Source organism: Paroedura picta, chromosome 7, assembly GCF_049243985.1.
Source record: "Paroedura picta isolate Pp20150507F chromosome 7, Ppicta_v3.0, whole genome shotgun sequence".
Taxonomy (NCBI): Eukaryota; Metazoa; Chordata; class Lepidosauria; order Squamata; family Gekkonidae; genus Paroedura; species Paroedura picta.
The window spans coordinates 73,715,251-73,728,161 of record NC_135375.1 but is presented as its reverse complement, the minus strand read 5'-3'; the positions used below and the strand labels follow the sequence as shown (position 1 = coordinate 73,728,161).

Below are 12,911 nucleotides of genomic sequence, written 5' to 3'. Positions count from 1 at the left end.
TAGAGATCCCTAAGCCTCACCTTCCTTACAGGGTATCTGTTGTGGAAACAGCTGTTATTATCCACTTGTTGTTGTTGTTATGTGCGAAGTCGTGTCCGACCCATCGCGACTCCATGGACAATGATCCTCCAGGCCTTCCTGTCCTCTACCATTCCCCGGAGTCCATTTAAGTTTGCACCTACTGCTTCAGTGACTCCATCCAGCCACCTCATTCTCTGTCGTCCCCTTCTTCTTTTGCCCTCAATCACTCCCAGCATTTGGCTCTTCTCCAGGGAGTCCTTCCTTCTCATGAGGTGGCCAAAGTATTTGAGTTTCATCTTCAGGATCTGGCCTTCTAAAGAGCAGTCAGGGTTGATCTCCTCTAGGACTGACCGGTTTGTTCGCCTTGCAGTCCAAGGGACTCGCAAGAGTCTTCTCCAGCACCAGAGTTCAAAAGCCTCAATTCTTTGACGCTCGGCCTTCCTTATGGTCCAACTTTCGCAGCCATACATTGCAACTGGGAATACCATAGCCTTGACTAAACGCACTTTTGTTGGCAGGGTGATGTCTCTGCTTTTTAGGATGCTGTCTAGATTTGCCATAGCTTTCCTCCCCAGGAGCAAGCGTCTTTTAATTTCTTTGCTGCAGTCCCCATCTGCAGTGATCTTGGAGCCCAGGAAAATAAAATCTGTCACTATCTCCATTTCTTCCCCATCTATTTGCCAGGAATTGAGAGGGCCGGATGCCATGATCTTTGTTTTCTTGATGTTGAGTTTCAAGCCAACTTTTGCACTCTCCTCCTTCACCCGCATCAACAGGCTCTTTAGTTCCTCTTCACTTTCTGCCATTAGAGTGGTATCATCTGCATATCTGAGGTTGTTGATATTTCTCCCTGCAATCTTGATCCCAATTTGTGACTCCTCTAATCCTGCATTTCTCATGATGTGCTCTGCATACAAGTTAAATAGGCAAGGCGACAGTATACAGCCTTGCCGAACTCCTTTCTCAATTTTGAACCAGTCAGTGATTCCATGTTCTGTTCTCACTGTTGCTTCTTGACCTGCATATAAATTTCTCAAGAGACAAATAAGATGCTCTGGTATTCCCATCTCTTTAAGAACTTGCCACAATTTGTTGTGCTCCACACAATCAAAGGCTTTAGCATAGTCAATGAAGCAGAAGTAGACGTTCTTCTGGTACTCCCTAGCTTTCTCCATGATCCAGCGTATGTTGGCAATTTGATCTCTAGTTCCTCTGCCTCTTCGAAATCCTGCCTGTACTTCTGGAAGTTCTCGGTCCACATATTGCTGGAGCCTAGCTTGTAGGATTTTGAGCATAACTTTGCTAGCATGAGAAATTAGTGCAATGGTGCGGTAGTTTGAACATTCTTTGGCATTGCCCTTCTTTGGGATTGGAATGTAAACTGACCTTTTCCAATCCTGTGGCCATTGTTGAGTTTTCCAAATTTGCTGGCATATTGAGTGTAGCACTTTTACTGCATCGTCCTTTAAGATTTTGAATAGTTCAACTGGAATGCTGTCACCACCACTAGCTTTATTGTTGCTCAGACTTCCTAAGGCCCATTTGACTTCACATTCCAGGATGTCTGGCTCCAGGTCAGTAACTACCCCATTGTGGTCATCAGGGATGTTAAGCTCGCTCTTGTATAGTTCTTCTGTATAATTTTGCCACCTTTGTTTAATCTCTTCTGCTTCTGTGAGGTCCCTACCATTTTGGTCCCTTATCATACCCATCTTTGCATGAAACGTTCTCTTCATATCTCCAATTTTCTTGAAAAGATCTCTGGTCCTCCCCATTCTATTGTTTTCTTCTATTTGTTTGCACTGTTCATTTAAGAAGGCATTCTTATCTCTTCTAGCTTTTCTCTGGAATTCTGCATTCAATTGGGTGTATCTTTCTCTTTCTCCCTTGCCTTTCACTTCCCTTCTCTCCTTAGCTATTTGTAAAGCTTCCTCAGACAGCCATTTTGATTTCTTGCATTTCTTTTTCTTTGGGATGGTTTTAGTTGCTACCTCTTGTACCATGTTGCGAACCTCAGTCCATAGTTCTTCAGGCACTCTGTCTATCAGATCTAATTCCTTAAATCTATTTGTCACCTCTACTGTGTATTCGTCGGGGATATGATTTAGTTCATACCTGAGTGGCCTAGTGCTTTTCCCTACTTTCTTCAATTTAAGCCTAAATTTTGCAACAAGAAGCTCATGATCTGAACCACAATCAGCTCCTGGTCTTGTTTTTATTGACTGGATAGAACTTTTCCATCTTTGACTGCAGAGCACATAGTCAATCTGATTTCTGTGTTGACCGTCTGGTGATGTCCATGTGTAGAGTCGTCTCTTGGGTTGTTGGAAAAGAGTGTTTGCTATGACCATTGTATTCTCTTGACAAAATTCTACCAGCCTGTGCCCTGCTTCATTTTGTACTCCAAGGCCAAACTTGCCTGTTATCCCGGTTATCTTTTGGCTTCCTACTTTAGCATTCCAATCCCCCATGATGATAAGCACATCATTTTTTGGCGTTGCTTCTAGAAGGTGTTGTAGGGCTTCATAGAACTGATCAACTTCATCCTCTTCAGCAGCAGTGGTTGGGGCATAGACCTGGATCACTGTGATGTTGAATGGTTTGCCTTGGATTCGAACTGAGATCATTCTGTCATTTTGGGGATTGTATCCCAAGACTGCTTTTCCTACTCTCTTATTGATTATGAAGGCTACTCCATTTCTTCTGCGAGATTCTTGTCCACAGTAGTATACCTGATGGTCATCTGAATTAAATTCACCCATTCCTGTCCATTTTAGTTCACTGATTCCTAAAATGTCGATGTTCAGTCTTGTCATTTCTTATCCATATTATCCACTAAGAGTGGATTAATCCTCTATTATCCACTCAGGGCATACCATTCCTGACTGAGGTCCATAACTTACTCATGAGTATACATCCCCAGGTTAAAGGCTTTTCCTGGCTGCCCTGAGTCCCAGTAGTCTACTTTGGGCAGTGAAAAGCAGGATATAAAAACCAACTCTTCTACTGGGAACGTGCTACTGGGAAACAGTGTCTCATCCCTCCACATGTCCCCATGGCTTAATGGTGCTTCTGTGTCCTGTTTACAGTTTCCCCATCTTTCATGCCATTAGTCTCAAATTTGTGATGGTCTTAGAAAGATTGCAGTGAGACAAAGGTAGTATCCATATGGAAAGGAAGAGTCTACATCTTCCCAGTCCCACCCACATTGGTATTATTTTCCCTGCTGCAATTGTCTGTGATGCTTACACCAAACCATTTCTTCCCTCTCAGACTGCAAATAGCAAACCTCACATGACTTAGTCAAGTCAAGTCTTTATTATTACGGTACTAGACCAGTAGTCAAATTACAAGGTACATAAAAAAATCTGGCATTAACAAGATAAAAGAATCATTGATAACTTAAATATTATAAAAAAGATAAAAACATTCCAGCTATAAGAATTATTCTGGTTTTAAAACTCACAAGCATTATCTCAAGCAACTGAGACTATCTCTACCTAAGTTTCTCCGACTTAGTGATGAGTAAATGTTCCCAGGGAAAAGGCTTTTCCTGGGTCCCAAATGGTTGTCAGAAGGTGGGGAGAGGCAACGTCAGGAGGCAGCTCACTCCCCCCTTGAGTTGAAAGAGACCAGTAAAAAGGTAAAGGTATCCCCTGTGCAAGCACCGAGTCATGTCTGACCCTTGGGGTGACGCCCTCTAGCGTTTTCATGGCAGACTCAATACGGGGTGGTTTGCCAGTGCCTTCCCCAGTCATTACCGTTTACCCCCCAGCAAGCTGGGTACTCATTTTACCGACCTCGGAAGGATGGAAGGCTGAGTCAACCTTAAGCCGGCTGCTGGGATTGAACTCCCAGCCTCATGGGCAAAGCTTTCAGACAGCTGCCTTACCACTCTGCGCCACAAGAGGCTCTTGAAAGAGACCAGTAGGCTAGAGCAAATTACTGGCACTAGGGCAAGCTCTGAGGCTAGCTCCTCTTCCACTCAGCAAACATCTGAAACAGGCAGGAACTTGGAGGCAGAGAGCTGATCTCTTATTAGCCTTCCCTGGCTGAGAGCTCCTTCCTAATTGGGACTAAACTACTAGGGCATACCATTCCTGACTGAGGTCCATAACTTACTCATGAGTATACATCCCCAGGTTAAAGGCTTTTCCTGGCTGCCCTGAGTCCCAGATGGCAAGCAAAAGGCCATTTCTGAGCCTCCCACAGCCTTCCCTGCCAGAAGGCTGCTTGCTCCCTCCTATGTCCTCTGAGTTGAAAGAGGCCAGGGCAACTTACTTGCAGCAGGTCATGCTCTGAGCATGCCTCCACTTCCACCCAAAAAGAAAGAAAAACATATCCCAAGGCTACTAGCAATGTTTGCAAGCTTTATACAGAATAAAGAAAAATAAGATAAAAGGTCTCTTCTTTGTGGCTTTATTGCAGGATCCAAGCAAAATGGATTTCTAGATACCTCTTGTTTTCAAGGTAAATTTTCCTCAATGGCTGTTCCTCTCACTTGTAAATAAATTGGAACTTCAATATCTCTATGAAAAGAAATTATTTAAAGTATACCCCGGCCTTTGGCTCTGCAGTGTAGGGATGCTAGTAATCCAACTGCTCCTTTTGTCTATATCCACTTCCACCCAGCAAACTTCTGAAACCGGCAGGAAGTTGGAGGTGGATAGCTGACATCCTTATTAGACCTTCCTGGCTGAGGGCTCCCTCCTGATTTCGGATAAACTACCAGGTGGGCCATTCCTGGCTGAGGGAAATCTCCTGTTGGGGGAATATTTCCAGGGTGGGGAGCAATCAAGAAGGGAGTGACTTGTCTGCATACAATTTGAGCTGATTAGCTGTCATCGGCAGAATTCAGTTTGAACTGATTGGCCCTCATTGGCAGAGTGCTCTCTCTCTATTGGCAGCATATCCCCAGGGTGGGCCCATCAGAGAGTGAGCTGTCCATTTGAGCTATATTATGTTTAGTGATTAATTTTTCTGCAATGCTTCTGCTATAGTGAGTCTGTTAATACACTACTGAAAGTTAATATTTTCATTATTATAAAATTTAAATCCATGTCCAGTATTTGCCCTATTCTTATTGTTTCTTTCTCAATAATATACTCTTCAGGGCCAACATTTGTCCTATGGAGGTTACTTTGACATATTCCAAAAATGAGGCTTGAACCCATATCTCCCATTTCCTTTCATATTAATCTACATACCAGTCATAATGCTTGTGGTAGTGTTTTTTGCGTTGGACATTTGCCCCCTCATGGCCCCCAGAGACTTCTTTTCTTGATGCCTTCACTTTTTCCTAGCATTATTGTCTTTTCCAGTGACTTTCCGTCTTATAAGTATGATAACTTTAGTTCTCCTTAGTATTATTTTATATGCCCTGGCTTAAACTCCTTGTGAATAGAGGGTTGTGCATGTAAAGAAGAGTGAGCCAGTGTTAAAGGTTCTTTCACTGATAACATATCTGACATTTTGACATTTAACTCCCAATGAACTCATGTCAGGTATGTACAAACTACCTAATGATATGGTTCTAAATGTTCATTTTGACATTTTGATGCTGTCATAACCTGTATTAGAAACTTGATAACGCCACAGTCATTGGATAAATGTTTTTTTAAATCCCAGTTAAATGAATATTTCTGTTATTTAATATTTGAGATAGCATTTAAGTGGCACTGTTTTATCATGCATGAGTCTTTGTATGTATTTGCCAAGTTTCTGTGGTAAAGTTGTTCTTTTCAGGGCTATGTTTTTTTTTAAAGTTTAAATAGCTAAACCTTTTGCTCTGTTCCTGCCCTTTTAAGTCTTTATTTTTTCCAAGTGTACACAAGATTAGTAAGCTTCCCAAACAATAAAGTTATAGCAAATGACAACTGGCTTCTTCTGGAACATCAGCTGGGTCCAGCCATGCCAAAACTTAAACCTCATTGTTGTTTACAGGGCTGATGCTTGGTTTTCATGAACCTCAGGAAAATACAGGACCGCTAATTTCATATCCCTGTTCTATATACTTCTACTGATTCATAGTCATAATGATCTACACATTATGCCTAGATCTCCCAAGATGCAGCCATGGAGTGTGAAGAAGAAACAGGAACTGATATTTTAACCAGAGATCAGGGATGCACCTTTGGGTAGTAGTTCAATGCCCAACTTATGGGCTTCGCAAGGAACTTCCCAAACTTCCCACCAAAGGATTTTCAGTACCTTTCTTAGTCATCCCCAACCGGTGGGTAGTTTACCTTTTCACCACAACCACACACTAATTTGACATTTTTTATCACACTGTCCCTTTGACACTGTCCCAAGGTCTCTTTCCCTCCCATCTCCTGCTAGTTCAGATCCTTATCAGGATATAATTAAAGTTCAGGGTCTTTGTTCCAGTGTGCATCACATGCACTTTCCTACACTCAAGTTCATTTATAACAGTTGCCCACTCATCCAGTTTACAGAGATCCTCCTGGAACTCTTCACAATCTGCATTGTTTTTCATTACTCTGAATAATTTGGTTTCATCTGCAAACTTGGCCACATCACTGCATTGCTCACCTCCAACCCAGATAATTTATAAACAAATTAACCACCCTATACTGATCCTTGTGGGACCCAGGATTGCTTCCTGTCATCAAATCCATTTTTAAGACATGAAAGGATAAAGGGCTACACACCAGCAGGGATTTTGATGCTGAAGATTTGTTTGTATAGCTGCATCATGAGACATTTTTTCCCGTAAATATGTTTTCAAAATGTGTTTTGAAAAAAATTTCTGGGGTCACTGTGGTATTTCAAAATGGGGATGATTTTAAAGTATTGTACCGCATTTTACTGTGAAGCAGGTCACAAGAATGGTATCATACTAAGCGAGTTTACTAGCAAATTACTGCAGTTTTTTTCAGATTTAGATTTAAAAGGTGTTTACAATCTATTTGTAATCTTACTAGCTTTATTAAGATTGCACAAATTATAACTCTGGCAAATAATCATTATTTTAGTGTGAATCCCTTGGTATAGGACAGATTTATTATACTAGGTTGAGACACCTCATGTTGAAATATATGCTATATATTCTCAATGTCATGTAGGGAGTTCTTAGTCTGAGGAAGAGTGCTTGCATTCAAAAGCTCACGCCTTGAACAAATCTTTGTTCATCTTAAAGGTGCTACTGGACTCTGATTTTATTGTGCTACACCCAAGATGATGTTGCCATTAATAGAGATTTAGGGACTATCACATAATCTGCAGAAAAGCCTACAAAACATTACCTATTCACTGGTCTTACAGGCAAACACGTTAACTGAGTTTAGAAATGAAAAGACAAACCTTAATATTTTAACCAAGATATTAAAACAAACCTCAAAAAAGTTTAGTTTGCTCATGAACTGGAATTATTGGATTTGTAACCCTGTTATATCATGTCTTAAAAATTCATGAAGTATAAGAACCTGAAAAAGGCATTTGTTTAGATTTTTAAATTTAATTTGACATTTCTTTATTTCCTTGGCTTCCCCCCACACCTGTCAGAAAGAACTATTAATCCTTAGATGTGTGTGTTTAAAAGTTTAAGAAAACTCTCACACACCCAATATCTTACAAGATATTTGAAATGCCTTATAATCAACCCGCCTTGGCACTAACATGTTTCTATGTCATAGTGTGCATGTATATACAAAAATGTGACTACCGAGGAAGGCCTTGGAGGGCGAAATGCATTTGGTCCAGTTTTAATGTAGTTCAACCTAGATATATTGAATTATCAGTCCTGTTTTGTTGGTTCAAAGCTTTTGACCTAAAAATATCAAACTATATCAGTTTATATAGATTCAAATATTCACCAATTCAAGGACAGATTGTGTCAATGTTTTTAAGGTATAGTTTTAGTAGACTTTGTAATAAATACATATACTTTCATTTATTTCTCTCTTTTTTTTCACTCACACAACTTTTTGATTACTCAACCTCCATGACTATGTTTCCATAGTCTTTGGGATTGTTTTGTGATGTGATCACAAACAAAGTTTCACATCACAAACAAAGTTCGCCTGGCCTCGACCTGGGCCAGGGCCTTTTCAGTCCTGGCCCCAACCTGGTGGAATGAGCTCCCAGAAGAGCTAAGGGCCCTGTGGGATCTACCAGCTTTCCGTAGGGCCTGTAAGACAGAGCTCTTCCGCCAGGCATATGGTTGAGGCCAGGGCAGCTCTCCCACTAATCCATCAGAGGATCCCCTCCAATATTGAGATCTCTAACATCGAGATCATTGTTAGATCTATTGCATTGGTGCCACCCTCTTCTGAATATTATTCTCTCCACCAGGCTGAACTAAGATCAGAATTGTGACCACCGCCGCTATATGTTATATGTAACTTTTGCTGATGTTAATTGGGGTTTTTATGGGGTTTTTATTGTGTTTTAACTATTTATGTTGTAAACCGCCCTGAGACCTATTGGGAGAAGGGCGGTCTAAAAATTAAATAATAATAAAATAATAATGATTTCTAATCTAATGATTTTTCCTATTTGTGCTATAAAATAAACTTAACATGCTATTAATTTGCTACTTTTTTCATGTGTCAAAGGATCTGCAAGCTAATCTGACTCCTTTATTTGTAGGGAATGTTACCTATGGGCCTTGGTGCAAGACTATTGGGAAAAACAGCTGCAACAACTTAATAGTCACCAACAGTCCCATGATGGTTCAGCGGCTGGGACCTCTGTCTCCTCCTACAAACCAGGTCTCAACAGCATGCAACCAAATCAGCCCTAGCTTGCAGAATGCTACAAACTTGAATATGCCTCCATCAGACACAAGGTCTTCAGTTATGTTTCTTATCTTTAGTGTTTTCAAGTGTACAAAGTTATATACAATGGAATACATACACAAGTGGAGGATCAATAATAACTCTCAGAGGTCATCTCATTTCCCCTTGTAATTCCAATAAACTTCATTTATAACCCACTCTCCCCAAGCTGTTTATATAATTTTATATATTTTAAAACAGCCCTGTGAGGAAGTTAGACTGGCAGTATGATTTGTCCAAGATCTTCCATGGCAGAATGGGGATTCAACCCTGGGTCAAACCATAACACCACACTAGTTTTTTTGTGATTGCTTCTGTTTAACAGTAGCAGGTATCTGGGCTTGGATAAGTCATGGAAGTTTTGCAGTAGTGTACCATGTGGTTGCTGCTGGGCTTGAGTCCTCCCTCAAAAGCCAAATCACATCTGGAAAGGGTCCTTCTCTCCCATGCCTTTTAAAACTTTAATCTCCATTAGCCACTGCCCATTAGTATTTCCTAGCCACTGTCATCATAGGTGATACTTGCTAACAGAAATGGGCATGAACTAGGAAAATGCAGTTCAGTTTGTAGTTCTTGGTCAAACTATGAATCAAACCATGAACTGAACCAAAAATTTGTGACAAATTTTGCATCATGGTTTGGTCTTGTCCATCCCTACTAGCTAATGCTCATAAAAATAATAACAGCATCTACAGTTTTGAAAAAGAAGCTAAAAATCAATCATTAAAAGATGGATCTTAATTGCTAATCATTATATCTGCCAGTTGTTTAGTATGTATGTTGATTGTTTCATATAACTTCTAAGGTCTAGATTTTGCTAAGACTACCTTCCTTTTCTCTTACTTGTCTTTATTACAGATCACTCATGTCACGTGAATCTTTGGCATCTACAACTCTAAGCCTGTCAGAAAGTCAATCAGTACAGAGTGTAAAACAAGAGTGGTTTCATGGTTATAGGATTTTCCCTTCTCTTCCTTCTAACCATGGCTCCCAAAATGGCAGTGAACTAGAGGACATCACATGTGTCCCATCTGGGACAGCAATGTCCAACAATGTCTCTAACTCATTACCATCTTACTTGTTTGGTATGGACAGCACCCATTCATCCTACCCTAATCCTCACTATTCTTCAAATAAGTCTCATTCATCCAAAAAGAGGGCCCTTTCTTTGTCCCCTTTGTCTGATGGCATTGGAATTGACTTCAATACAATTATCCGTACATCACCTACTTCTCTCGTTGCTTACATAAATGGTTCAAGGACATCTCCATCAAATCTGTCCCCTCAACCGGAGGTCTATGGACATTTCTTGGGAATAAGGGGAAGTTGTATTCCTCAGACTTGCTCTATTCCAAATCCCAAAAAAAGGTTTCTTGTGGCTAATGGTAATGTTGCCCTCCCAGGTTACAGTACAAATGGAATCACTGAATACCAACGCATGCAACAACTGGAACAAAATAGCTTACAGACAGCAGTCACAAACAATATGGTTGTTCAACAAAGTATGCCTGTGCTAGACGACAATCAGTCTATAGAAATATTAAAAAATGGACACATGGATGGTTTTCCTGAGGGTACAATTGATATGTCCTCTTCTCATTTGCTGGCTTCCTCTATTCTTCCTCCTCCACATGGTCCTCCACCACCATACCACGCACATCAACATGACCTTGTAAACCATTCCCACAACCTTTCCTTGCCACAATCTGTCAAAGGTCCAGTCTTAGATGAGGATGGCGAACTAGATGATTTTAATGGCAAACACTGCTGTCGATGGATAGACTGCAGTGCAACTTATGACCAGCAAGAAGAACTTGTGCGGCACATAGAAAAAATTCACATAGACCAGAGGAAAGGAGAAGATTTCACTTGTTTCTGGGCTGGATGTCCTCGAAGATATAAGCCATTTAATGCCCGTTACAAACTGCTGATTCATATGAGAGTGCATTCAGGAGAGAAGCCAAACAAATGTACGGTAAGTCTAAAATGTCCCCAGACCCATATCACTGATTCATCTCAAGTCTCCTTGCAACTTCTTTTTAAAGCAAAACTACATATTGAGTGATACAATGTGAGAATCAGGTAGGATTTAGGTAAATGCATCTGAAACCCATCTGTCTAAATGCAGACACCAGTTCTACTCAAAGGAGAACAATTAGAGCATCATGACCCTAGTCTTGAAACTGTATGCTTTACCCTCCTTAGAAATCATTTAAACCTGGGACATCAAAATAATAAAAATGGGTAGTTGAAAATGAGGCAAGCGACGACATCTGCAGAATTCGAAACTCCAGGTTTTCTATATAGCATTCTCACTTTAAGACAGCTAAAACCCTCTCAAGGTCTTTCCGATGCCCCATTAAGGAGAACTTTTTCAACTGCCCATTTTCAAACAATGGCTTCCACCTATTTATAGATAGATAGAATAAAATTCCCTTAGATCCGCACTAGGTTATATCTGGTCATCTAGCATTCTATCGGAATAGTAGAGCATTGTATTAGCTTTTTACTGGCAAATTCATTTATAACAATTAAGGTTGCCTCCTTTATGTTGTTATTGATCAAGTTAAGGAATCATTTTGTACACACCAATCCCTAAAGCAGATATGCCTGTATTTATTATACTTAACCTAACTCTGTATTTTATAATAGTCTTTTTATAATTTCAATTTTTATTTTCTTGCTTCTTAACGTAGTCCTAGGTCTTTTATTATAAGATGTTAAGGCCAACAACCATAACACCATATAAATTACTTACTCATGTAAGATTTAGGAATGGAATATATCTGGTAATTTTACTAGATCAGTATAGGGTCTAGAATCCTATAATTCTATTAAACCCCTCCCAGTATGTCCTTCCTGTATTGAGTTATTGGTGGAGGCAGGGATGCCAATCAAAGCATAAAGCCATGATAGAGACTTCCAGGCTGTATTACAAATCTGAAGTAGCCTAGAGCAGTAGTCCCCAACCTTTTAATCACCGGGGACCACTCAACGCCGGGAACCACTTACCGGGGACCACTCAATGCCTTTTACTGAGGCCCAGTGTGTGTGTGGGGTAGTTTACTCCTCTACTCTCAACCACTGCCATAACGCTCTCTGCTCGCTATGGTAATGTTTAAACATCCCTTCACAATAAGATACAGACATGCCACAACAATGAACATAAGGAACATTTTATTTTCATGGAAATTTTAACTCATGACAATGACAAATCAATGGGAACCCTGAGCTTGTTTCTCTGCAACAAGATAGTCCCATCTGGGAGTGATGGGAGACAATGACACCCAAAGTGTGTTGTAAAGGGCCAGGGGGGGGGGTGACGTAAACTTTACGTAAAGAACCGGGGCGGGGAGAAGGCGTCCTTCGGGGCCCACCTCCAATTAGTTGAAGGACCACATGTGGTCCACGGCCCACAGGTTGGGGATCGCTAGCCTAGAGTTTTAGTCTTCATATGAAAACAACATATGGATATAATCTTAATCTGTGTATTTTAAATTGATTCAGGAGAGCTTTCCCATCAGGTAATTAGAACTCTACAAATATTTTGATAAGACTTAAAGCTGCTTCATGTGGTATCACCCCCCAAATACCTCTTAAAGCAGAAGAAGACACCAACCTTTATGAGATGGCCTTCTGAGGGATGGTGCTAAAGTACACTTAAGCCATAGCCAATATAACAGATTTAAAGAAGAGTACTCCCAGAAGAGAACACTGAGGCAATACACAGGTCAATACAGGGTAAAAAGATCCTTCAAATAATAAGTAGGCAAATGGGTATTCTGTTGTTGTCATGTCAGAATCTGATTTGGAATGTCAGTCTTCTATAGCAGCGGAAATTCAGACATACAGACCTAAACACAATTTTTAATGTATCTAAATGGGATTGTATCTGCAACACTACAGGACAGAGCTGTCCTGTTTAATTTACCAATCTAGTGTTAGGATGTAAACAAAGTTGCTTATTTAACTATACAATCCCCCCAAGTAAAAATGTGAAGAAATCCTGGAGATTCTAATTTTAGATGAGCAATGCAAATGAGAAATGCTGTTAAAAATGTGTTCAGTACAGACTGTACTCTGTTTCATAAT

The 12,911-nt window shown here is 40.4% G+C and overlaps 1 protein-coding gene across 7 annotated transcripts in view; it reads left to right on the top strand.

The window, feature by feature from the left end:
* GLIS3 (GLIS family zinc finger 3) overlaps positions 1-12,911 on the top strand; it is a 230,017-nt gene that overhangs the window by 68,434 nt on the left and 148,672 nt on the right. For 6 of the 7 annotated variants that reach the window (XM_077344928.1, XM_077344926.1, XM_077344922.1 and 3 more), the window contains 2 exons: positions 8,632-8,830; positions 9,678-10,794. In XM_077344928.1, the coding sequence (XP_077201043.1) occupies positions 8,709-8,830; positions 9,678-10,794 (1,239 nt within the window). In that variant the 5' untranslated portion in view covers positions 8,632-8,708. Of the gene's footprint in view, positions 1-4,449; positions 4,492-8,631; positions 8,831-9,677; positions 10,795-12,911 lie in introns of all 7 variants that reach the window. The other variant, XM_077344927.1, reaches the window with a different exon arrangement.